This window comes from Leucoraja erinacea, chromosome 17, assembly GCF_028641065.1.
Source record: "Leucoraja erinacea ecotype New England chromosome 17, Leri_hhj_1, whole genome shotgun sequence".
Taxonomy (NCBI): domain Eukaryota; kingdom Metazoa; phylum Chordata; class Chondrichthyes; order Rajiformes; family Rajidae; genus Leucoraja; species Leucoraja erinaceus.
The window spans coordinates 15,263,236-15,291,022 of NC_073393.1; the positions used below are offsets into that span (position 1 = coordinate 15,263,236).

Here is a 27,787-nt window from a genome sequence, read left to right on the forward strand (position 1 = left end):
AAAGAAATGGCCAATATAAATCTAAATGCAATTGATAAGTGAGAAGATTAGCTCATAGGTCAGGTCTTCCCTGCATTAAAATTGAAATGTACCATCTTTGTTTCAAAACTGATTTGCCTTGATTGCGAAATTCCATATTACTTTTGGTCATAGATCACCCATGTTAGAGAACAAAAGTGCTATGGCTTAATGGATAGAATTGCCTGAAGGCAATGGATAAAGAGTCTTTATGTACAAAATCCTGTCTTCTGTCACTGACAGCCAGGTGATGCGGCTACATTTCTAACGAATTGGAGAAAAAGCATTTGAACAAACAAGTTAAACCCCACCCCACAATTGACTTATTGCATCAGCAGAGGTCAAAAAGAAAGTCATTTTACCTACTTTGGCACTGGATGTTATAAATGAAGATCCTTTATAAGAATTAAAATAACAATATCAAGGAATGCTTTTTATTTAAAAGCATTAACTTTCATTTCTGGCTAATCAGTTTGATTACACCTCTCTGAGAGGTGATGGGTTTTCATTTCCCTCTTTTAGAACATCTCTTGATCAGAAGACTGCACTGTTACGGGTGTGAACAACACCCATTGTGAATGAAGACTGAATTTGTTGAGTCGTTTCAGAATTACTCCTTTGTAACCCAAACATTTTACAGAGTGTAATATGTTGGCCCTCCCCACTATTGTATCTGTTATTCTCTTAGCACACTTGCATGCTTGTTTTATATACTTTCTGTTTCAACTTCATGCCACAGTTGTACATTCAAAATTGAGTATTAACATCTGTATTTGCGGTTTTGGCTTCTACTGGCTGATATCCACAATTGAGTAAAGGCAAAAATTCACTGTTTCTATTGTTTTTAAGATGAGAGAAGTGGTGGGGGCAGCTACTGCTCGACAGACATATTATCGAAACTGTATGGATAACACAGTGAGGTATATGAATCTGAACACAATTCCTAGAGGAGTCCAGAGCCGAGTGCGGAAGTGGTACGAATTTACCTGGGAGTCACAAGGAATGCTTGGTATGGTTAAGTTACAATTTCATGATCAGCTTTTGTGAATGAACATGAAATATAGTTTATGTTTGGGAAATCATAAAAATGCTGTTATGAGAGGAAATTTCTCTTATGTGGTACAGTTCCTCGTCCTAACAATCATTTAAAAAAAAATCATGTACTGTGATTTTGAAAGATGATGAGAAATTTCCTGTTGTAACGACATGGATCCTGAGAGCTTCCCGGAGACCAAAACAACTCCCTAAAAAGCAGCAGAGGCAAGTTTACTTCATATTGGGACTGGGTCCAGGAGTTTCTTAACATCCAACAGAGAAGAAAATTTCTGTCTACCCTTAGAAAGCAAATGACCATTCAGAGGTATAAATAATGGGGAGGGTAAGAAGCTGACCACTGGAGATTCTGGGTGGTCAGGAATCCACCAAAGGCACGCTGAAAGAGAATGTAGCTGATGCACATTTTATACATTGGCGCGATCTCAAGTCAAGAGTGTATTATTGTCATATGTCCCAGATAGAACAATGACATTCTTACTTGCGGCAGCACAACCGAATATGTAAACATTGTAATCTGTAAACAATCTAATAAATGAGAACATCGAGAAAATGAAATAAACGAGTATTATGAGATGTATGAAATTCAAATAACTATCAAAATCTAGAATTGAAAATAAATGTTAAACTCTGTAATGATAAAAAATAAAACAACTGGATTATTGTAAGATTCAATCTAAGGAAACCTGCCATCCTCAGCTTGTCCAATCTTTGTCTAACTCCAGACCAAGTAACTACTTTAACTCTTGTCTCTCTCCTCAGTTTATGGGTAGTTGGGAAAAACAAAAATGCCGGCATTGCAGGTAATGGCTCTACCTGGTTAATGGAAAAAAAAATCTTTAAGATGGTTTATTTTTATTCTTGCACGAATAGTCATTGAAAATTCTGCAAAATATCTTTAAATATTTATTGTTAAAATGGGGAGTCCATGGTCTCAGCTTTCTGTCTCAAATTTATTCCATGAATTTGTCCTCCAAACTACGTGTAAATTAGGCTTACCCAGTCTGTGTCAATGGTAACTCTTCCATGACCATTGGATAATTTGTGTTATTCATGCCGCTATTTTTTTTTTATACATGTCCAACTCTATAATTGGTGTTAGGAGAGTCTAGGGTCCTCCCGCTGCTGGACATGATGGGCACGGTATGGTGGAGACGCCCCTCAAAATAAGGGAAGGTATCCCACGCCGGGGGCCACATGAGTGGCACGGGTGGGGAACAGATTTGTGAAATTTGAGAAATGTATATAGACTGCATTGAACAATTTGTATAGCTTCCGAAAATGTTGGATGAATTTTTCGCACGGTTCATGTATTCTATATATTTATTACCTGAATAAAGTCTATTTTGAACTAAAAAAAATGTTTTAAGGTGTTAGGAGATACGATTACTAATCCAGTCAATACTTTATGCTGTTTGTTCTTTCTTAGATTTATCCACACTAATTCTTTGTCCTAATCTTCTGGCCTAAGATCCTTTCTTACTACTTACGTAATTTTATCCTTTACTGTCTTTTTGTTTTTGCCTTTCTAAAAGTCAATTAATTAAAAGTCAATATTTTGTTTCCAACTTTTGTTACCCTACTAACAGTAGTCTCATAAATAACTACGTCACACCCACTTATATTCATTTGTACTGCTAATTGTTTTTCTTTTTTTTAATTATGATGAACATTCAGAAACAGCACCAATCATTTAAATTTATAATGGTTGGCATTGGAATGAGTTTTAGAGCCAGAGTACAAGGCACTATTAAAAGTATTTTAATTTCAATGCCAAGTACATCAAGGTCTCATCTTTCAGGTTGAAACCCAATTCTATCTCTCTTCCCCATTGTTTCTCCAGATGAATCAGAGCTGTTGGAACAACTCCCTGATAAAATGAGGCTGGACATTGCCATTGACGTCAACTTCAGCATCATCAGTAAAGTTGCACTCTTTCAGGTACTGAGTTAGCCAATAGGAGAGCCTAAAGGGACAGAACGTGGGATGGTTTGCTGTAGGTGAGGAAAACTAGCTGGAACACAGTCATAGAGCTATACAGCACAGAAACAGGCCCTTCAGCCCACTTTGCCCACGCTAACCAAATTTGCATATTAGACTGGTCCCATTTTTCTGCATTTGGCATGTAACTCTCAAAACCATTCCTATCCAAATGCCAAAAGTCATATTTGTATCCGCTTCTATAGCTTCCTTTGGCAGCTCATTCCCAAGGTCTGTGTAAAATCTCTTCATTTTCACCCTATCCCCTGTAGTTTTTGAATCCTCTACCCTGGGAAAGGGACTGAACATTCACTTTATTCATATTCCTTATATCTCGAATACCTCAAGAAGGTAATTCATCAGATTTCTACAGCTCCAAAGGAAAATAATCCACCATGGGAACCATGCACCTATATCCCAGATTTCTTTGTTCTATAACACTCTCCAGGGATCTACCATTTACAGTTTAAATCCTGCCCTGGTTTGACATATCACACTTGCCAGAGTGAAATTCCATTGGCCATTCCTTGGCTTACCTTCACAACTAATCTAGTTCCTGTTGTAAACTTAGATACTTCCTCACTGTCCACTATACCATCAATTTTGGTGTCATCTGCTAATTATCTGCAGACTATGCAGGAGCTGAAGCTCAAATCTCATTCTATTTGTTTGACCTCTTTATAGGGCTGTGACAGACAGATGGTTTTCGACATGCTGAAGCGACTCAAATCAGTTGTATATTTGCCAGGAGACCACGTATGTAAAAAGGTAACCACAAAATGCTTAAACGGGTTTAATAAAATAAAGGTTTGCATATGTGCAGCATATTTAGCAAACTCCTACTGACGTATCTGGATATTTCTGGCACAGTACCAAGTCATTTGACCAATGTGTCCATATTGGCATCTGTGCTCCCCTCCCACTTCTTCCTGTCTATTCCTCTCAATCTATTTGTGGAAAAAACCCACACATGGCAGTACCGCATTCCATCAGTAAGGCAGTGGTGGATCAGCTCAAATCTTATACTTGCCTCAAGGGGATTTTACACTATATTCTAACTCCAAGGCAAATGTGTTAGCACTGAGCCAACTTTGAACCAATAAACATTTGCTGAATGAGACAAATAGCTTGTCTAAAGAAGGGTCTTGACCCGAAACGTCACCTATTTTGTAGGGAGCAACTGCAGATGTTGGTTTACATGGAAGATAGACAAAAAATGCTGGAGTAACTCAGCGGGATAGACAGCATCTCTGGATAGAAGGAATGGGTGACGTTTCAAGTTCAGACCCTTCTTCAGACTGTCAGAGGTGCTGAGAACATCACCTATTCCTTTTGGCCAGAGATGCTGCCTTAATTACTCCAGCAGTTTGTGTCTGTATTCTCTGAATAACCATCCAGCTAAGTTGCCTAAACAGCAGGCAATTTTAAGTACAGCGTAGGTTCACCAGGTTAATTCCCGAGATAGCGGAACTGACATATGATGAAAGAATGGGTTGACTGAGTTTACATTCACTGGAATTTAGAAGGATGAGAAGGGATTTTATAGAAACATATAAAATTCTTAAAGGATTGGATGCAAGAAAAATGTTCCTGATGTTGGGGGAGTCCTGAACCAGGGGTCACAGCTTAAGAATAAGGGATAGGCCATTTAGGACTGAGATGAGGAAAAACGTTTTCACCCAGACAGTTGTGAATCAGTGGAATTCTCTGCCACAGAAGGCAGTGGAGGCCAATTCACTGGATGCTTTCAAGAGAGAGTTAGATATAGCTCTTAGGACTAACAGAATAAGGGATATGGAGAAAAAGCAGGAACGGAGTACTGATTTTGCATGATCAGCATATTGAATGGCGGTGCTTGCTCGAAGTGCCGAATGGCCTACTCCTGCACCGGTTTTCTATGTTTCTATACATCGAAGCGGGTCAATTTTAACCAATTGAATGGTTACATCCAATCCAATTTTCATGCCAACTGATTTCACTCGCCATTGACAGATTAAAATTAGGTGTAAACTAGCGATGGGAAAAATAGAATGCGTGAGATATGTATCTTTGTTCGTGTACTAATCTTCACATTAATATAAATGTACTCGACACACATTAGCTATGTTATCATTTAAGAAAATTGGCAGTTTTGTTTATGACAATGTTTCAAACTATCTGCTTAATAGAAGCTATTTGTCTGTTTCAGGGAGAGATTGGAAGAGAAATGTACATAATTAAAGCTGGCGAGGTCCAGGTTGTTGGTGGCCCCGATGATAAGACCGTGTTTGTGACTCTGCGAGCAGGCTCCGTTTTTGGTGAGATCAGGTGAGGCTCTACTTAGACCAATTTATAATCAAAGTTTATTTTCTTTTTAAAAAATTGTAAAAATAAAATCCTGGAAAATGTAGTTAAATGAAATCAGTAAAGTTTTGCAGGAACTATGCCCTTGACAAATATTCGAGCAAGCTCTTGTTTTTTTTCCAGGGACAGAGTACTTGAGCATCAGGTTAAACACTAAGTCAGATGGATTTGATACTTCAACTAAGACAGCAAGAATTAGCAGTTTGCTCACGTATCAGGAATCATTATAGCCAGCCCTGATCCCAAGTACATTTTGTTCCATATATTAGTTGTCCGACTGCACTTGAGTGTTATTAGATTGCAATCAGTGAAAAATGGATAACAGTTGAAAAACTGAAGATTAAATTTAGGAAAAGACAGCGTCCGATTTCTCCTTTTATGAACTTTGATGGTGAGGCCATGTTCCTACTGTGTCACACTTCAACACTGATCAGTCAATGAGCCCTGTATTGTCCCTATCTGTTGGGCTAAATTATTTGTGTACCTGTACTATAATTATTGAGGCCTCACATAAATGTGCAATATTTTCTAGTTATATCTACACTATTGTGTTTTTAATTTAAAAAGTAATCTTTTTTTGAGTGATAGAAGCATCAGATGATTTTCTTTTCCTATTCTCCTCATCTTATCCATCCTCCTCTCTCACCTTTGTTAATACAATAGTTTGCTGTCAGTGGGAGGTGGAAATCGGCGGACTGCCAACGTCGTTGCTCATGGATTTGCAAACCTTTTCATCCTCAACAAGAGAGACTTGAGTGACATTCTGATCCACTACCCGGATTCTCAGAAACTTCTCCGAAAGAAAGCTAAGTCTGTGCAAACTGTTTTCATAATTATTGTTTTCATTCATGTACATGCATGTAATAGGGGTACTCTTTTTGATATGAGTAATTTTATGCAATTAAGCAATTAAATATAGTTCAGGATAAGTGATTCTAAATCCCAATTTTGGTACTAGCTGCTTCTTGTGCAGTCGGGTCAGGAAAAGCAACCAGTTTGCCTTTGATTCACCTCTGCCAGGCAATGGCCAGGTCCCAATACCGAGACTTTACTTCCTGGCAACCCTGCTGCTGTAAACAGGGTGGAGTGGGAATTCCAACTTCCTGTCGATCGAATCACTAATGTAAGAAATATTCAAGTGACTTGAATATTTCCCGCAGGTTTCCTGGCAATTAGCCTGCTTTTCTTAAGGAGCTCACCATGGGAAGGAAACAGAAATTCTAATCTAGTGCAGGATTCGATTCAAAAACAGAAATGCTGGTTTGCTTGACTGGCTGAGTTCTTCCAGCATTTCTGGTTTTGTTTAAGATTCCAATATCTGTGGTTGTATTTGTTTTCCATTACAGCAGGATTTTATTCACTGCTGTGATGTTTGAATTCCAAATGTGAAGTTCTAATGCAAACATCGATGTTAGCTGTTTCTTTTGTATGAATGACTTCATTGTAGGCAGAAGTGGAATAGTTGTGAAGTTAGGTAGGAAAGTAATTCATAACGATATAACATTATACATTTTATATAGGAAGCTACATAGGGATATAAATAATGAGAGGTCAAAGAACTGGCAAATATAGTATGTTGGGAGAAAAGTGAAATTAACCATTTTGGGAGGAGAAAAAAAAGCATATGATGAAAGACTGCAGAGTGTGAAATGTAGAGGGATCTGTATATTCTAGTACCTATTGCAAAAGGCTAAAATGCAAGTTTGGTGATCTTTAGGGAAGTTAATGGAATGTTATTATTTATTACTAGAGGGGTTGTGTACAAATTAGTTATGCTTCAGTTGCATAAGGAATTTCTGAAACCAATTTTAGTACCATTTAGAATACTGATCGGCTTTTTCAAGGGAAGTTGTTAATTTAGTAGAAGCAGTTCAGAGATAGTTTACTAGACTAATACATGGACAAGTTGAGTTATATTTAACCCTTTAGAAGTAAGGGGCTAACATTTAGGACAGTGTGAAATGATTTTTTTCTCTTGTGTACCTTTGACATTTTCCTCGTCAAAAGGTAATGGAAGCAGAGTCTGAATACATTTAAGGTTGAGGTAGATTGATTGTTGAGAAGCAAGTGGGTGAAGGGAATATAGAGTTGGATTACAATCAGATCAACTACCATTTAATTAAATGTCAGAGAAAGCATGAATGCTCAAATGACCTTCGCTTGCTCCTAATGCATTCCACTATTAAAGGTGAGAGATCTAAATACTAATGTATCGTGATATTTGTACTGAACTGTATACAAAAATGAATTTCACTGTACCTCGGTACATGTGACAAATAAAGTACCATTGAACCACTGAACACACACAATTATAGCAAAATTATCCTACAATCTGCTATCGAGAAATTAGAACGATCTGTCATTTGGGACAGAACAACTAAACACATAGAAAGTACTCATCTGCTCCGGTAGAACAGGGATATAGTTGCAAAGATATTTGGGCCTTGACAGTTGTCAGAATAATACTAGAACTCCAATGGTTCATTTATTTTGAGACGTTACACAAACTAGGGTTGGATTTTAGAGTATTAAAGAGGATATTTTATTAATGTATTTAAGACAAAGGTAAGAATAGATAGCGTGTCTATAATCAGAAGTCTTTGTCTAAAAATAGAGATACGCCCTTTAGGAATGAAGTTGAAAACCATTTTTACATGCAGACAGTAGCAGTTTGAAATACATTATGCAAACCACAACTGATGCCTGGTCACTTGTTACTTTCAAATCTAAGCTATACATTTTAAATCCTGGCTATAAATTGTCCCTAAACTGGATAATGCCGCTGGTGAGTGTTGGTCTATACACTGTCCCTAAATTGAGCTGCACCACTAATGAATGTCAATCTATTATATGGCCACAAACTGAATAACAAGACTGTTGAATGTTGACCTAGACTTTACCCCTGCAACCAGGAGCATGATTGGTTAATTTTGGTGTAATCACTGCATCTTTAATCTAAATGAACACAGTCGGCATCATTTTTCTAGATTACCGTGGAAACTGATAAGATTATATCAAATAATTGCTTTTCAATTTACTTGCAGGAAACTTCTTTCTAAAGATGGTGGAAAATCAGTAAAGCCAGAAGGAAAAGGATTCCAGCATATCATTCCACCCAGACCAGAGACTCCTAAATTATTCCATGCAGTCCTCTCAGTAGTGGGTAAATATGGAATCAAAGGAACATTCTCTCTTATTAAAAAGAAACTTGGAGAATCTGCCAGCATGCAGGTAGAATTAATGGGAAGATTTTCTTGGAACAAATGTTAATGTTTTAAACTGTTATTAATAGATATTAGTAAAATTGGGCAGAAAATTAAAGTTCATTCCTGTTTTGGGTAATTCTACAAGTTGACGGCAAAAACCAGATGAATAGAGAAGTGTGGAAGGGTGTTTTAAATTTATTCAGGGACAATGGTAACAATCAGTGTAATAATGGACTTAGTTAGGGTTTTTGCTTCCAGTCTGTGCTGGGTTAGTTGCAGTCAGATTGGGAAACGTCAGTGCTATCCAGCACATGAATACTGTAACAAAAATCCTGCCAAGAAATTTAGCTATGCAAAGAATCAGGTCATTTTATACCCCCACCCACACTTGAATAGCATTTCTTAATGACAAGATTTGTATTGGTGTTTTAAGGGCGCACAACAAAAAACTTGTGGCTGGCTGATATCCAGCATTTAGATGTTTCTAATTTTTCTAATGTGACGACTTTTTTCTAAAGTGACGACTGCATTGGTGCTCCCTCCTGCACCCACACACAACCCACTGATTTCATCCACTTCACCACTAACTTCCACTCAGCACTCAAATACACCTGGACCATTTCCGACACTTCCTTACCATTTCTTGACCTCACTATCTCCATCGCAGGTGATAGACTTCTGACCGACATCCACTATAAATCCACTGACTCCCATGGCTATCTGGACTACACTTCTTCCCACCCTGCTTCCTGTAAGGACTCCATCCCCTACTCCCAATCCCTCCGTCTACGCCGCATCTGCTCCCAGGATGAGGTGTTCCACACCAGGGCATCAGAGATGTCCTAATTCTTCAGGTAACGGGGGTTCCCCTGTTCAACCATAGATGAGGCTCTCACCAGGGTTTCTTCGATACCCCGTAATACTGCTCTCTCCCCCACTCCCGCACTCGTAATAAGGGCAGAGTCCCCCTAGTCCTCACCTTCCACCCTACCAGCCGTCACATACAACAAATTATCCTCCGTCATCTTCGCCACCTCCAACGTGACCCCACCACTTGCCACATCTTCCCATCTACTCCCCTGTCTGTTTTCCACAGAGACGGCTCCCTCCGTAACTCCCTGGTCAATTCGTCCCTTCCCACCTGTACCACCCCTTCCCCGGGCACTTTCCCTTTCAACTGCAAGAAATGCTGCACTTGTCTCTTTACCTCCCCCCTTGACTCCATTCAAGGACACAAGCAGTAGTTCCAAGTGTGACAGAGGTTCACCTGTACCTCCTCCAACCTCATCTATTGCATCCGCTGCTCTAGATGTCAGCTGATCTACATCGGTGAGACCAAGCGTAGGCTTGGCGATCACTTCGCCATACACATCCACTCGGTCCGCAATAACCAACCTGATCTCCCAGTGGCTCAGCACTCCAACTCCCCCTCCCATTCCGAATCCGACCTTTTTGTCCTGGGCCTCCTCCATGGCCAGAGTGAGGACCACTGGAAATTGGAGGAGCAGCACCTCACATTTTGCTTGGGCAGTTTATACCCCAGCGGCTTGAACATTGACTTCTCTAATTGCAGGTATCCCTTACGGCTCCTCCCTTCTCAGCTCTCCCTCAGCCCACTGGCTCCTCCTCTTCCTTTCTTCTTTCTGCCTTTTGCCTCCAATAGTAGTGTGAAATGGGCTCCCAATTAATTGCTACCTGTGACACAGCCAGTTCACTCTGAACCTGCTTCACGTTATAGCTGTAGGCCATTTCATTCCACCCCCTCCCCCAGGTGTAACAATCACCCAGTGTCAAGGTCTTGCAAGGAAATGGTGGAGTTCTGTGGTTGCCATAATGGAGAAAATAATATGACTACATTGTGATAAAAAATGTATTTAGTAATGGAGATAAACTCGAGTCAAGTGTTTCTTTGCATCAACAAGATGTTAATAACGCAGGGGAACGTGTTAATAGAACCGAATAAATTATTCTGCCTGATATGGTATTGAACTGGTTATGTTACTGTAATGCAGGGACAATGAGTTCCAATCCTGCCAAAATAATATGAGGATTGGAACTCAAGTTTTAAAATTATGTAAACAAAAGTGGCACAATTACCAGTAACTAAGGAACAGTTGGATTGTTATGTTAACGTTGTCAGTGATGCTCTTTAAGGAAGAGAAACTATTTATTCACAATCAATCTGGTAGATATCTTTCAGCCCCAGCCCAACATATTTGGAGCTGGCAAGTCACTCAATTGTTGCAAACTGCCACCAAATGTGATATTGTTTCCACTCCTTGTCTCACATAGCCTCCTTTACCTATTTTCCAGTTGTGGGCATCACTAGCAAGGAAGGCTTCATTGCCCATCTCCAATTACTTTTGAGGGGTGACGATGAGCCACCTTCTCTACTCCAGCAGTCCGTTTGGTGAAGATACTTTCACAAGACAGATGCCTCACTGTATTCGTATTTTCTTAGTATGGACCCTTTATCGAAAAAGCTATTGTCAAATAGGGCAGTAGACGGGTACAGCTGTAGAGTTGCTGCCTTATAGCGCCAGAGATCCGGGTTCGATCTAGACTACAGGTACTGTTTGTATGGAGTTTGCACCTTCTCCTTCTGGCCACGTGGGTTTTTTTCTGGGTGACTCGGATTCCTCCCACATCCCAAGGACATTGCGGGTTTGTAGGTTAATTGGCTTCTGTAAATTACCCCTAGTGTTTAGGATGAGAAACTGGGATAACATAGATTTTGAGCAGTCACGGTGGCGCAGCGGTAAAGTTGTTGCCTTACAGCGAATGCATGGCCAGAGACCCGGCATTGTTTCATTGTTTTCTTTCTTTTTCTTGCAACCCTTCTCTCTCCACTGTCTAGCCAAGACTGCAGCCTCCTCCCTCCCCTTACCATCGGCGGTCACCTTTTACAGCAAAAAAGCTGGATGAAACTGATGATGAAGATGATGATGATGTTATTTCAGAAATGATAGATTCCTCTGTCTTGATCAGGATGTCTCCTGCTCACGATGGGAGAAGGGAACAAATTCTGTCCGTGGAAGTTCCCGATGAGGAAAAAGAGAAGTCGGAAAAGTGATACTGCTTTGGATTTGCATTTTGTTTTGTTAAAAGTAGCAATTTAAAAAGTGAGCGCAGTAAATTGTTAAGAATTAGGCTCGCTGTGATGTTGCATTGTAATGAAAATTTTGCACTTATTCAGCATATTTCACATCTCAGGATGACTCAAAGTGCTCTATAGCTGATTATGTAACTTTGAAGTCCAGTCACTGTTACAATTTAGAAACACGCAGCACAATCTGTTTCAGGTGTTGGTTAGGGCTAAATCTGTTAGGGAAATCCAGCACAACTGTCTTCTGCAGTTGCTAAAATTATAATATATTATTTTAGGAAGGAAACTATCGTTGTGCTTGTGCATAGGAGAATACTTACAAAACCACAGTGTCACAGACAATCAACACAATTAAACATACACTGCACAATTTACCTTTAAGGCTCATATAGAACCACTCCTAAATATAATTCACATATGGATATACTCTTATATAGAACATATATACATGGTCATGTCACCTCGTATACATGTACTCACATTTAAACTTCATACATATTGCACATCAGATATGCAAGACAGAAATACACGCTGTTAAAAGAGATTCAGGAGTAAATCTTTTCCATGGTGGTAGCAGTTAAAAAGTACAGAATGTAATTACCTACAAAGGTCTTTACAAATATGGCTTGCATATATTAAGTAGCCACATATAAATCAACTTACCACACTGGACATTAACAAATGTCCAGAGAATCAGCTGCACCACCACACACAATCTCTACACCGACATTATTGTTGATAATGCAGATATAATGCTAAATGTGTACCATAATCATACAATAATTATCACTCAATATAACTCAATTGTTTGTCATTAATTAAATTTTTTAAATGGTGTTTCAAATCTACTGTAGATGTTCTTCGCTTTTCCAGAGGTTCCATCTTTGCTTTTCCTTTTAGGAGCAAAACAATAGCACTCACTGTAAACTGGAACTTTATGATGTATCTCCTAGTACATTCCCAATAACCAAGTAGCTCAGCGAGGAAGGAAGGAATATCTTGCCCTCTTTCCTTAATGAATATTAATCCTCCAAGATCATATTATCATATGGTGGCCGATTGGGAAAGGGGGAGATGCAGCGAGACCTGGGTGTCATGGTACACCAGTCATTGAAGGTAGGCATGCAGGTGCAGCAGGCAGTAAATAAAGCGAATGGTATGTTAGCTTTCATTGCAAAAGGATTTGAGTATAGGAGCAGAGAGGTTCTACTGCAGTTGTACAGGGTCTTGGTGAGACCACACCTGGAGTATTGCGTACAGTTTTGGTCTCCTAATCTGAGGAAGGACATTATTGCCATAGAGGGAGTGCAGAGACGGTTCACCAGACTGATTCCTGGGATGTCAGGACTGTCTTATGAAGAAAGACTGGATAGACTTGTTTTATACTCTCTAGAATTTAGGAGACTGAGATGGGATCTTATAGAAACTTACAAAATTCTTAAGGGGTTGGACAGGCTAGATGCAGGAAGATTGTTCCCGATGTTAGGGGAGGACAAGGGGTCACAGTTTAAGGATAAGAGGGAAATCCTTTAAAACCGAGATGAGAAGAACTTTTTTCACACAGAGAGTGGTGAATCTCTGGAACTCTCTGCCACAGAGGGTAGTTGAGGCCAGTTCATTGGCTATATTTAAGAGGGAGTTAGATGTGGCCCTTGTGGCTAAGGGGATCAGGGGGTATGGAGAGAAGGCAGGTACGGGATACTGAGTTGGATGATCAGCCATGATCATATTGAATGGTGGTGCAGGCTCGAAGGGCCGAATGGCCTACTCCTGCACCTAATTTCTATGTTTCTATTATCCTTGGTGTTGGGATCCTTCCCCCATAATTTAATCTGAAGGGGGAATTAAATGAATCCCATTGTGTTCTCTTCTCACAATCCCACTCACCATCCAAAATAGCTCTGGGTAAGTGGATCTTGGTTAGATTACAGCAGTTCCGAATGTTCCTCCTATCTTGCCCTACAGTCCACAAAACAGTTCAGTAGATAATCAGTCACATCTACAAGAAGTGAATCTTTATGATAAAGGAAATAATTGCCAATTTTAACAGACAGGAAAGCAAATCATGTTTTCATACAATTTCACAAACTCACATGTACCTGCATGCACTCACAACTGATCCAAAATACGTCATTAACAATCTGTTTGGAAGAAGTCTGCTAAATAAGCCTGTTGTGTTTGGAATGCTCCAATTGTTCTTAGTCTAGTTCGTCAATTTTTTTTACAGTTAATGCTTTAAGATGAAACTGAAAGATTTGTTAAGTGGGCAGTTGCTGTTCTTTAAGAATGTTCCTGCATTAGAACACAGCTAGAATTGAATTGACTGTAGTTACATAACACTCTGTAGATTCAAGAAACTTAATTTAACACCAATGAACAATAAATGGAATTTGAGATAAATGGCCTCCACCTTTTTACTTTAAGGGCAAAACAAGTTCTTGTGCAAGTTTTTATCATTCTTCATAGTACCATATGGGAACTGTGCAATTTACAATACCATTATATGAGCTAAAATCAAGATGAATTTTGATAATTAGTGTTGGAAATTTGCCATTTTTTAAAAAAGCTGCATTATTTCAATGTTGTTGGTTGTGAATCGGAGATGAGACTGCTCTGAAAATTGGAGTTAGACCACAGTTCTTACATCCTGTCATCATGTTCAGTATTGGACATATACCTAGAAGAAAAGCATCCGCTGGTTCACAGGAATAAGCAAAGACAAAATCCATTATTCCTTTGAAAGCTGACCAGCTGAGACTTATACAGAAAACTGAGAAAAATCTTCAGGTCTTATTCCAGAAAAGGGAAGGGCTCCTGCAGAACCCTTACTTATCTCTCAATAACTACAATGGCGCAGAACGAGAGGAAGATATTTAGCAGCACTTTCCCTTTCCTCTCGTGTCCTCTGGCACTGGATACTTATGTGAGAATATTTGAGACTCCACGAGATAATGCACACATTGTATTTATAGAATGGGCAGTAGAGGTTTCCAAACTATATCTGATTCAGGTCAAATCCCTACTTCACTTCAAATAACTGATCATCTTCCTGGCAAGCCTCACAACTGCTATTTTGCATTTAGCAAAAACACGAGGTATTACTTGAAGCCCATATTGATGTTAGAATAAAATGCAGACCTGAAGGTGGAATCAAATTGCTAACATCGGTCATTCACTTTTTCAGATTTAAAATGTAATTTGAAAGAGGTCCAAGACAGGAAATGAATTATCAGTGTTGCTATCATGGGAGTAAATGAGCAGGAGAAGGAGACAGTGATTAAGATTACTGGGACAAGATGGCGTGTACTATATTTCCCTAAAAGGCGCAAGAGAAAAAAAAAACACCTTTATCTTTACCCACTTCTCAGCTCCCTGCAATGCCTCATCCTTGCAATTTCATGTCAAGTGTTTGTGCATGTTTTTCATCATTCTTCCCAGTACCACATGGAAACAGTGCAATTTGCAAAACATTATACAAGCTTCTAAAATCAAATGGATTTTGCTAAATGTTGTTGGGAATGCGCTAATTTAATGTTCTCTTTTTTCAATGTCTCATCACGCATGGACATGGATTACTTCATAGAAACATTAAAAAAAAATAGGTGCAGGAGTAGGCCATTCGGCCCTTCGAGCCAGCACCACCATTCAATATGATCATGGCTGATCATCTAAAATCAGTATCCTGTTCCTGCTTTGTCCCCCCATATCCCTTGATCCCTTGAGCCCTAAGAGCTACATCTAACTCTCTCTTAAAAACAACCAATGAATTGGCCTCCACTGCCTTCTGTGGCAGAGAATTCCACTGATTCATAACTCTCTGGGTGAAAATATTTTTCATCTCAGTCGTAAATGGCCGGCCCCTTATTCTTAAACTGTGACCGCTGGTTCTGGACACGCCCAACATCGGGAACATTTTTTCTGCATCTACCCTGTCCAATCCTTTAAGAATTCTATATGTTTCTATATGAATTTTATTTGTTTCTAATTCGGTTCATAAATCGTGACATCTTGATTTAGACCTCGTGATGGATTGATATTACTTCTTTGCTAGGCCACAGGTTTATCCTGTGCCTTTCTACTTGTTAAACACCCCTCCGTTGCCTTATTTTCGATGTTACTGTCACTTTTTTCCCTTCGTTCACATTGCACCCTTTACTTGCTTTCTGTCCTTTACCACTGTATTTCCCTCGTACTCGTGATTTCCCCCCTGCATTTACCCAATGTTTGTCTATCGTCCGTGTTTTACCCTTGTATTTACTCTTCCATTCCCAAATATGTCGTGGTTCTAATTTCTGACCCATGAAACTTTTTCCTCTTGTTCTCAAAGCCCTGCTCTCACCCCCTCGACGCCGGTTGGTGGGTGCCCTGCGAGCTGCTGGATGTGAATGGTGGAGGGCGGCTGTCAATCGGCGGGTTGGTCGGGTCTGTGCGGGGAGGGTGTGTGAGCGCTGCAGTGGGTGGACGGGCTGTGGCTGTGATCTCGGTAAGTAAGAGCTTATGCCGAGACTGGAGGTAGAGAGGCTTGGAAAATACTGGCGGGGATTATTGCACTTTCTCCCGTCTCTCCCACCGGGCCCTGCCCCTTGCCTCTCACAGATGCCTTCACAGACTGAGTGTCGGCATTGGAAACACGAGACCGCCGTGTGGCTCTTTAGGAGCCGGGAGAATTTTTATTTGTGTGTTCAGTAGCCCTGCAGTGGTATCCAGGTGCCAAAATGACAAAGCGCCAGTAAAACCGGCGAGAACATTGTTGAAGGAGAGCGAAATCGGTTCCACCTCAGCTGGGGTTTTGAAAGTCTAGAATTCCACACGTATTTTTTGTCGGAGGGTGTGTGTGAGGATGTGTCACTGTCCCATTTCAACACCCCGTCTACCTAACTTGAAATATTTTCTGTCGGGATCGAACACGGGGCAGGGAAAGTGGGGAGAAGACTCGTCTGCACAATTACAAGACAAGGCAATAGTGAACCTGCGGGAGACTGCGGCATTATATTTAAAATACATGCCGCCATATCCATGGGAAACCTATTTGCAAATTCATTTCCACCTGGCATTCCATCTCTGGTGCTGAGTGACGGTATTTGACCTGTTTCTTGTGTTTAAGGTGTGCGACAGCTGCTCGCTTAGCCTTTCTCCAGACTACATGCGTGCCTTTTTGTTACACTTCAATGTTGCAGTTCAGCCGTTTCCCTGGCAACAGCATCTCTAGTGTCAATCTACACACCTGTATAATACCAGTGCACTCACTCGCCCGATGTGACCCTTTCAAAAAGTAAGAAGCCTATGGGTAGCTTGACACTGGAGTGCTGGGTTTCCGGGTCAGTTGTAACCACTGATGCTTGGCGTTCCCATTTTTCTTTGTGATAAACTGCTGCAGAAAAAGGATATCTTGCCTTGTAGAGAGAGGAATGTGAATGTGTACTTCTGGTTTGAAGTCTGTTGGATTGGGAATGGGAGTGGCCTCTACCACTGGTGGTCTTGTTTGTCAGGGTCATTGTGTCTGACTGTGTGGGATAGATGCTCTCCTGTGCTGAAGCAGAAAGTCCTTTGTGTCTGCAAACGAGCCGTTCAGCAGCAGTTACTGTCAGATTGTCATAGAGCCCTGCAGCACAGAACCTGGCCCTTTGGCCCAACCTGTCGATGTCAAATATGCCGTATCAGCTAGTCCCGTTTTCCTGTGTTTGGCCAATATCCCTCAACTTTTCCTATTCATGTACCTGTCCAAATGTCTTTTAAACGTAATTGAGAAAAGACGGTGTATTCACCCAATCTATTCTCTTCATGATTTTATAGCTTAGCCTCTCGAGTCCTGGCCACACCTTTGTAAATCATTTCTGTGCACTTTTTCTTTACAAGGTGACCTAAACTGAACACAATGCTCCATGTGTGGGCTTGCCAACATCCCGTACAGCTGTAACATAACTTCCCAACATCTAAATATTGAATTCTGAAATGTTATATGTCTAACCCATGAACACCCCCTTCTTCCCCCATCCCGCCCATCTGCCCCCCTCCTCTCTTCCCTGTGCCTCATCTGGATATGCACCCATCTCTCCTTTCACCTCTGCTCTACAACACTCCCCAGGGACCTACGGTTCACTGGTTTGACTTCCCAAAATTCACACCTCACATTTATCCAAGTTAGAGTTATTTTTCCATTCCATGGCCATCTTACCCAGCTGATCAAGATCTTGCTGTAATTTTTAATAACCATCTTCACTGTCCACATTACCACTTATTTGGGTGTCATTTGCAAACTTACTAAACATGCCTTACTAAAAACTTACTAATTTGTGCACGCCAGGTTGCACGTGAAGGTTGCAATTCTTCTTAAATAGAGGCACAACAAACATCAGCCACCTTCCAGTCATCCGGCACCTCACTGTGTCTAACAATGATTCGTATATATCAGCCAGGGCTCCTGCACTATTTTTCTTGTCGCTTCCCACGGTATTCTTGGAAATATCCGATCAGGCCTGGGAGATTTATCCATCCTCAAACATCTTAAGATGTCCAGCAGCTCCCTGACTAACATGGGATGCCCTTGATATCTCCATTAACTTTCCCAAGTTCCTTAGTCTTCATATCGTTCTCCGAGGTAAAAACAGAGGAGAAATAGTCACTGAGTACCTTAGCAATCTCCTGCGGCTCCAGAGTAGATGACCGTTTTGTTTTTTGAGGGGTCCTATTTTCTCTATAGCTACCCTTTTTCACTTAGTGTACATTAAATCTCTTTGGATTCGCCTTAATCTTATCTGCCAGTGCTATCTCATGACACCTTATTGCCCGCCTGTTTTCATACTTAAATATGCTCTTCTATCCCTTATACTCCTCCAGGGATGCCCTTGATTCCAGCTGCCTGTATCTGACCCAAATCTCCTTTTTCCCCATCCAGAACTTTTATTTATCTTGCCATCCAGCGTTCCATACTCCTACCTGCCTTGCTCTTCATTTAACAGGAACATGCGTACCTCAAACTTTTACTATCTCACTTTTAAAAACATCTGACTTTCAGACGTCAATTTTCCCGCAAACAATCTACTCAAATCAACATTTGTGAGTTCCTAATATCACTTAAGTTGGCCATGCCCCAATTTAGAACTTTAACTTGTGGGCCTGCCCTGTCCCCTTTTTATGTCTCATTCCCATCCATAATGGTTTCGCTGAACAAACCATCAGTAAGGTCACGTCAAATTACTAGCGTGATGTACTACTTAATTTATAAAACAACTCCCCTTCCTCTTTTACCCTCACCTTATCTCACCAGTAGCCTGGAACATTAAGGTGACAATTTAGTCCCTACCTTATTGATCAACTACTCATTTGTACTAATCCTACATTGATCCGATTTTTTATTCTTTCCACATTCTCATAAATTCACTCTGGTTCTACCACACACCTACACACCGGGGAAATTTACCGTGGCCAATTAACCTCTCAACCCACAAATCTGTGATTATGGGAGGGAAACTGGAGCAGCAGGAGACAACCCACATGTCCATTGGGGAATCTGTAAATGCCATGCAGACAGCACAAGAGGTCAGGATGGAATCAAGGTTTATAGCACGGAAAGGGAGTGGCTCTACTAGTTGATCCACATGGTGGACTTGATCAAAGGCTCTTAGAGAAGGTGTCTCTTATAGAGGATGGATTCAACCCAATGTTGCCATGGGTGCTGGTTGTCCTAATTTCCTGTTCAATCCTCCCTGGCTGTTGTTCATCATTCTTCCTCTCTACATCTTCACTCTGAGCTTTATCACAGTCCTTTTTACAGGGGTTTCAGGTGAGGCTTCCTTTACCCTGTATGCACATGGTTCATAGGACCACTGATCTCCAGGCACACCAGTGGATGGTAACATTTCGCCTTTTCACCACAAGTTTGATTTGCTCTGTGTCATTCCCGGAGCCTGTACAGGGAATGTTCGGATGGTTTGTGGAGTAAGTTGGGATTCCTTCACTTTCAGATTCAGATTCACATTTATTGTCATGTGCACCATTGGGTACAGTGATATTTGAGTTACCATGCAGCCATACAATTAAAAGAACACAACACAATTAAAAGAACAATAAAGCTTAACATAAACATCCACCACAGAGATCACCGTGATGGAAGGCAATAAAGTTTCAGTCAGTCTTCCTCCTTTTGTTCACCCGTGTTTGGGGCTTTGACCCTACGGATGGCCCGATGTACAGGCCCTCTCGTCGGGATGATCAAAACTCTGACGTCGGGACGGATGGAACACACTTGGAGTGCCCGAATAGGAGACCGCGGCTTCGCGATGTTATAGGCCTCAGGCCAGCGGTCAGAGCTCTTCTCTGGTGATCCCCGGCAAGGGATCCCTGGCTCCGTGATGGTAAAGTCCGCTCCACGCCTGCTGCTAGAAGCTTCACGATGTTAAAGTCAGCAGGCCGGCGGTCGGAGTCTTTCTTCTGGCTCTGCGATGAAAGTCCCGCCGTGCCTGCTGCTGAAGCTCTGGGCCGTCTCCGGGAAAGGCCGCACCAATCCAAGTTGTTAGGCCGCAAGGGAGGGCGAGGAGAAAAGTCGATTCTCCGCCAAGGTAGGTGACTGTAAACGGTTTCCCCCTATTTCCCGCCACCCCCCAAATAAAAACATACCGAGAGACATTAACACATACAGTTAGACCTACTAAAAAAACAGAAAAAGTCAAAATGACAGACCCACTGCTGGTGAGGCTACCGCTCGCAGCGCCACCCGATGACGTAATTCACCCGATGATGTAACTTTGCCTTCCCAAACCAAAATAACTGGATTGAACCAAGTACCCCATCATGTGAAATATCGTTCCAAGTTCAGTAGACGGAAAGAATCTTGGTTGTTGTAGAAAATGAAATTTCAATTACAGTCAACATTTTATGGTCCAAATTTGTTTATTTGTGAAACCTGATTTCCTCCTGGGTAGATAATCCCACATACTCAAACAACTTGCTGCTCGTAATGCATTTGCTAGATATTCCTAAACCTTTGACTTTTCTTCCTGCTGACCAGTCATCCTCGTACAAATGTGATGACCTTGTTTCCTCGACCCTTCCTTCGGTGTAATGCTGCAATGGGTGAGGTGCGCAGAGAGTGATTGTGCTGTCGGGATGATCCCGGCATCACCTGGTGCTGCATTCGTGGGAGAGCTGGAGATGAATGCAGCGGTACATATTCACATATTCTGTTGTGGTGCAGCAAGTAAGAATTTCATTGTCCCATCCGGGACGTGTGACATTAAATCACTTTTGACTCTTGACTTGACTCTTGATCTGCAGCAGCATTGTTGTGGTTGCATGACTGACAGAGTTGGCGATCAGCCTGGGCAGCAGCAGCCTGCTACCTGACTGAAGAAATGTGGAGGCAGACATCACAGCTGTGACTGGACGGACTGCGTCGTTGCTGCTTAACAACTGGGTGAGGAGGAACAGGAGCAGACGTTTCTGCTGTGTACCCAGGGTCCTAGTTGACAACCTCTGCTGTCAGTTACTAAATCTGCTCCAGACACCCCTTGCTGTGTGTGCTGGCAATTGCAGGCTGCCTGGTGAACCTTAGTGGCTGGTATCAATCATATGAATTGTATTGTCTAGAAACCAAATGTACAGACAATGAATATTTCTGATAATAACCAGCCCGCACATTTACCTGTTCTTGCTTTTCTCCTGCCTTTCTCCTTTTACTTCCCGTTAGATCCTTTTAATGTGAAATGGCTGAGAAGCATCTGTTACAGAATGGAGGTGCCTTGCACACCATCTGACACTAATCCAGTGTCAGATTATCTAAATGAGCTAATGATTAAGGCTGCTGGTACATGCAGTGAAAGAGGGAGAACAAGATAATGAAGGCATAAATTCTATGGATACCTGGCTATGGTCCCTGAGTTTTGCTTCAAACTGTTGGAAGGTGAAGGGACATGTTCTGCCTCATAATGTGGAGGTAAGGGACGCTTCTCTGCAGTTTGGATGCAGATACCCGGTCACTTAATTGTAATCAACACTAAGCGCAGAGAGCACGCCCATTGTCAATGTTTGTTCTTCCTTTGTGCATGTTGTGAAGGTGAGATTCTTTGGAAAATATGTTTTAATTGTAAGGAAGTCCCTTTGCCCTTGAATCAAGTGGCTTCAAGCTTGTGTTCTGGACTTTTTCTCACATCTGGGAATCCAGTTACTCAAAGCGAGTTGATTGAGTTTGTTTTTACAGATTGGGTTTCATAGTGGTGGGGTGAAATAACTGCTGTTATTGTTTGGATATTTGGAGCTGAGAGTGGATGGGTTAGATTATCAGGGGTGGCGACTAGTGGCTGGATTGGCAGGGGTTAGATGCTAGGCAACGGTAGATGTGGTTGGTGTTGTGTGAGGCTGCTCCTCAAGGTACTGAAACGCGGAACTACCCTGGAAGTTCCTTGAGTTTATAAAGGGCTTTTGCAAATGTGTTAATAATTCACCGTGCTGTGGTATTAGCAGCTGGGAGGTACAGTTATTGGTTCACCAAGATGAAAAGTATACAGGCTTGGCTTGGTGACTACTTGCTTGGTTAGTCAGTTATCCCTGGGTTCACCACAGAGATGTTTATTGGTGGTTGTGATGTTGGGCACTTTCACTGAGGCTCGAGGTTGTTCACTCGGCTGCCTAAGCAGATAATGAAGGAAATGTCTGTTTCCTTTCTATCATTTCCATTGTGCAGCTTGCATGGATGGTGAAAGGGGATATGGAAAGCACTGTGCTCTGTGACTTGTATTGAAGCCTGCCAGAAATTTCATGGAATCATAGAACTATACAGCATGAAACTGGCCATTTGGGTCAACTCATCCACACTGACCAGTGGGCTCCCTTCCATATTCATCCCATTGTCCAGCAATAGGTCTTTCAGTTGCTGAGCATTTGTTTTTGTGTGATTTTATTTAATTTAATCTGAAGTTTCAAGAAAAATATTGGTTCCTGAACCGAGGGGTTTGATCAGCAATGTTCGACCAACCTGTTATTGGAAGCAACACTTGCAGTAACGGCTTTCAAACTATTTGTTGTACCTTTGTGTATCATACCCTCGGATGCCCAGCTCCTTTTTACCACAGTATTTTGTAATCTCACTCCATTACAGTAATTTTATTTTTCTTGCTTCAAAACTGGATAACCTCACATTTTCTCACAATAGGTCTGTTAAATTCTTACCCATTCACCTAATCTATATCCATTTTACAGTCTCTCTCTGCATCCCTCGCAATTGCTAACCCACCAAACTTTCAATCATCAGAAAATTTGGCTGCAGTCAACTTTATCCATTCATCCATGTCAGTAATATAGATTATGAATAAATATCCATCCCACCATCTCAGTCAGCTGATATGGGAGTAACCCCCTTATTTTCACAAAAAAAATCCCCTTCCCCGTGTCAACAGCACATGCCCCTGGTATCTTTCTCTCCAATTAGAGCCCTGGTGAGACTGTACCTAGAATATTGTGTGTAGGTTTGGTCTCCCTCCTGGCCAGAGAAAGGGTGCAGCAAAAGATCTCTGGATTAAGTCCTGAAACGAGATAATTTACTTAGAGGTGAGGTTAAGCAATTGTGTTGAAACTGTCTTAAATCTGGTGGAATATGAAGGGATTTTGGTATTTGTTGGTGTTTCACCTGGATGGGAAGTACAGAACAGTCTGACAAAGGGCAGCCATTCGCACAGCAATGAGGTGAACCCTCAGATGGTAATGAACATTGACCTCTGGATATTCTGACTTTCCCTGCTATCACAAACCCAATGTCAAGACTGACACTGGGGTGGTACTTTTATAATACAGAATTGTGCAACAACTCTTGGGCTTCATGCCTTGCTACCAACTGACTGCTGTAGTTGGAAGGACGGTGGGCTAATTTTCCAGTGAGTTTTGGATGCATCACGTAAAAAAGCTGTTAGACCTGCATGGAAGAGGTTAAGGTATTGCACAACAAAAGGTTAAAAGATTTGTCAAGCGAGGGTGCTGTTGTCTCCGCCACGAGTGGCGATCTAGTATCTTTGGGATGATCCGAGTATCGACTTACAGGTTAGTAGCTGACACATTCACCTGGAAGGCTGTAGCTTCAAGCTGCATGGCAACAATATAAACCGACTGCTGTAGCAGTGGCAAGAAGCCGCTCCCGATCGCTGATTTCAGTGGAAGAGGTAAATCACTTGGAAATTAGCTTCATTCTAATTCCCCTGGGATACGCGAGGCTTTCTCCTCTAGCTTTAAATTCTAGGCCAGAGGCACGCAGTTCCACCGATTTCCCAGCCTCACCTTTTTAATCTGCTGAATACAAACCTTTTCAATGGGATCAAAATCTGCCAAATCATTTTAATTTTGAATTTTCAAACTTTCTGCCCCCTTTTCCCCAACTATTTTCCTTTAAAAGCTAGAGTTTTGTTATGCATTCTTACCAGATTGCATTTTACAATTCCTTGGCTAATATTTAAACCTTGCTTCATGATTCAGTCCATCCTGCTGTTATCTTTTCCTTGGAACCACATCGGTTGACCTTGAGATGCAAGCAATTTAATCTTATTTTTTAAGGAAAGTTTTGCTTTTGTGTTTTATCCTTTGGTGACCTCTGCCCTTCTGTGGTTTGGCACGCAGTTCATTGCAATTTGTATTTGGTGCTGCAAACAGAAATGAGTGAAAGTTATTTGAAAGGGGGATTTTTTTTTAGAGCACTGGAGAGGCTCACAGTCATGTGAACACTGCCTGCACATTTCACCACATAGGTGTCGAAATCTACAGCACAGAGGCACGGCATTTAATCTATTTCCCCCACTTTGGCTAAAATTAATTTATTGGGCTGATCCTAAATCTTGAATCTCTGGATTGTGAAATTTAAGGCAAAACTTCAAATGCTAATTTCAGTGCTTTTTAAAAAATATACTTGCATTTCTACTTCTACTATCCTTTCAACAAGTCTTGGAATAGCTCCAATCTTTGTGTGAGCAGCCAGCATTCCTCCAATGTTCTATCAATTGGCCCTAGTCTTTGGTGACACACATGTACCAGTTATTGACTTCCCTGCAAAGGGAAACTGCTCCTTTCTGTTCACCCTGCTTCAGCCCATCATTTGTGCAGGCAGATTAAATCTCCCCTCAGTCTCCAAAGAAAATAATCCTAGGTGAGGCACCCCTCAGAACTAATGTTCTCCAGCCCTTGAATGTCCTCAATTCTCTGTATTGCCATCGCCTTTCCGTTGGTGGTGACACTTCATGGGTGTGACGGGGTGGGAAGGTTCTGGTGATGAGGATGTCTGGTCAATGGAGTAGGGATCTTTCTCTGCTTTTATTACCTTGGCAAACCTGGAGATCTGTGTCCCCCTCCTCTTGGGAAAGAAGGATACAACTACTTAGCTAGAAGAAGAGTCCTGATCCGAAACGTCACCTATCCATGTTCACCATGGATGCTGTCTGATCTGTGGAGTTACTCCAACACTTTGTCTCTTTTTTTATAAACCCGCATCTGCAACTCGTTTCAACTCCAGAGCTCATGGCAGCCTGCTCTGTACTGTGATGAATACAGCAATTTTTTGGTTTCTGCTCTTCTCATGGATATTAGGCACCTGCCTCACCCCACCACTTATCTGCATATTGTCAGACTGCTTGATCAACTTCCATACTGAATGATCAGATGCTTCCCTAAACATTAGGAAAACTGTAGCCACCGTCTCTGAGATGATCATTCTTGGGCCATGGAATCCACCCCAATCCCCAGCATGGAGATGTTACGGAGCACAAGGTGCAGTGCCACTTTAGTTTTAGTTTACTTTAGCAATACAGGGTGAAAACAGGCCCAATGACCCACCGAGTCCGTGCCGACTAGTGATCTCCGTACACTAGCACTATCCTACGCTAGGGACAATTTAACTTTCCGAAGCCAATTAACCTACAGACCTCGACATCTTTGGAGCGTGGGAGGAAACTGGAGCACCCGGGGAAAACCCACACAGTCACTGGGAGAATGTACAAACTCTGTACAGACAGCACACATAGTCAGGATCGAACCCGGGCCTCTGGCGCTATAATGCAGCAACTCCACTGCTGCGCCACCATGCCGCCCCAAACCACTGGATAGTTCTTGGCTCTCACCACCCCTTCTTAGAATTCCTGACAACTTTTCTCAATAAATGTGACTTTTTAAATACACTCCTGGTTGACCTCCTCCATCTTCTCACTCCATAAACGTGAGATTATCCAAATATCTGCTGTTTGTTCACTAACGTACCATGCCCCTCACTACTACCCTTGCAAGTACTGACCTTTATAACCTCATTTGTTAAAAATGTTTGTAGAAATATTTTCATCACTGTTTCTCACCACTGCATGCCTCTCATCTCAATCTCTTTGACCCTTTGTATTTTCTGCACTTCTACATTTCTGGCACTTTGGTCATTCCAAATGCCCACCTGTTGATGTATCAGAACTCTCATCTTCGGGACCACCTCTATCGCTTGTATTGCTTTCGATAGAGGGACCGACCTCTATCGCTTTCATTTCTCAGGAACCGTCTTCAGAGCATCCACCTTTGACCAAGCTTTAATTATCTGCCTTAATCCCTTTGATGGCTCGATGCCAAACTTTTGTTGAAAAACACTCCTCTGAACTGGCTGGGACATTGCAGTATTAAAAACATTCTACAAATAAACTGCTATTCTTTGACTTCCAGGTATTGCTTGTGTACTGTACCAAAGTGATGCAGTTAGACGAGCGTCTTTTAAAAATATATAAATTCTGCTGTTTTATTTTGTTTTAGACTTTCCTGGGTTGTCCCCCTTCATCTGATTCATCCTTAATCTGTGGTCCCTTGAGTGTTCTTGTAGCTTTAAGGCAATGGCCACTGATTGCAACTGGAACAAATGTAGGGTACAAGGATGGAGGGAAGGGACGATGCCTTTAATGGACTTGGCACAAGATGGAAGGGAACCTTGCAGCATTGTGTGGCCTGTGGGTGGGGGGTGATTTGATGCAACTGGAGCGGAAAGAGTTGGCTCTGGATGTTCCACCGGTTCAATGCTGTGACCTGGGTTGTGTGAATATAGTTGAGATCTGTTGGTGGTCAGTGGCTGCCTGAATTTGAAATGTTCTGTGAGGGAAGGAGCTGCAGTAGGGTCTGAAGAAGGGTCTCGACCCAAAATGTCACCCATTCCTTCTCTCTAGAGATGCTGCCTGTCCTGCTGAGTTACTCCAGAATTTTGTGTCTCGCTTTGAAATGTTCCCCTCCACGGTCCTACTTTGTAAGTAGATACTTGTCCTTGATCAACAGTGGTTCAAACTTCTGGAGCATTCTAATGGCCCTTGACATAGACCACCCTAACCACCACCTCCAGTCTATTGGAGTGACCAATAAATACAGCTGTGCCAACGTCTTGTGTCTGATTATTTAAAAAGTAAAGTGACTTGGGAAGATGGCAAATTACTGGCTTGGGGTGGGCTTGGATTTCTTTGTGAATAACAGTAGGGGGAAATGTTGTGCAATGGATGGGGAGACAAAGCTGTCTGTTGCAAATTACTGTAGGTGTGGGAACAGTGAACTGCAATGAGGGCTTTATCTAAATGGTTCATCACTAACTCCATGTTCGCCAACATCTCACCTCAGCTCCATCTCACCTCAGCTTTGTCAAACTAACGTCCTGTGGGACGATGAAAAGTTTCCTTCATGTAAACCTTGGGAAGAACAAACCTTTGTTGTTCATATCACAAATTACATTCTCTCACTGCCTACTCCATCCTTCTCCTGGACCATCGCCCTGACCTGAACCAGACCACTTGCAAGATAGCTACCCCCATTGATCCTGTGCTGAGTCTCTTGTCGTCAAAACCGCCACCTGTGAGATATGATCTGCCACCTCCTGTCCGGACTTAATCTGCTGTTGAAACCCTCATCCCTTTGTTTGTTACTTACCATTAGCCTTGACTGTTCCAATGGTGTCCTAGCTGAGATTCCACCCAGCCCCTCTCCCAAAATTCCCAAACAACTCCTAATGTACAATGTGGGCCCAGGTGAAGTCATGGGTAGTTTGTGAATTGGCACAGGAGAAGTGGTGACTGACCCATAACTACTGAACCTCGTCTTTCCTTTCAAT

At 41.8% G+C, this 27,787-nt stretch overlaps 2 protein-coding genes and 1 long non-coding RNA gene across 7 annotated transcripts in view; 2 read left to right on the top strand and 1 right to left on the bottom strand.

Moving 5' to 3' along the window:
• cngb1a (cyclic nucleotide gated channel subunit beta 1a) overlaps window positions 1-13,073 on the top strand; it is a 105,489-nt gene extending 92,416 nt beyond the window's left edge. The window contains exons 38-44 of the mRNA XM_055648642.1: window positions 868-1,027; window positions 2,915-3,012; window positions 3,736-3,819; window positions 5,240-5,358; window positions 6,058-6,204; window positions 8,439-8,625; window positions 11,458-13,073. Coding sequence (XP_055504617.1) covers window positions 868-1,027; window positions 2,915-3,012; window positions 3,736-3,819; window positions 5,240-5,358; window positions 6,058-6,204; window positions 8,439-8,625; window positions 11,458-11,673 — 1,011 coding nt within the window. The 3' untranslated portion in view covers window positions 11,674-13,073. The remainder of the gene's footprint in view (window positions 1-867; window positions 1,028-2,914; window positions 3,013-3,735; window positions 3,820-5,239; window positions 5,359-6,057; window positions 6,205-8,438; window positions 8,626-11,457) is intronic.
• Window positions 13,074-16,088: 3,015 nt separating this feature from the next.
• kifc3 (kinesin family member C3) overlaps window positions 16,089-27,787 on the top strand; it is a 43,445-nt gene continuing 31,746 nt past the window's right edge. For 4 of the 5 annotated variants that reach the window (XM_055648644.1, XM_055648643.1, XM_055648645.1 and 1 more), the window contains exon 1: window positions 16,090-16,189. The gene's annotated coding sequence lies outside the window, so the exon portion shown is untranslated. Of the gene's footprint in view, window positions 16,190-27,787 lie in introns of all 5 variants that reach the window. The other variant, XM_055648646.1, reaches the window with a different exon arrangement.
• LOC129705186 (uncharacterized) lies at window positions 16,199-27,786 on the bottom strand. Its single transcript, XR_008724862.1, has 3 exons — window positions 27,607-27,786; window positions 24,108-24,326; window positions 16,199-20,289 (listed from the first exon to the last, which is right to left on the bottom strand). It is a non-coding gene; the product is annotated as an uncharacterized LOC129705186 (long non-coding RNA).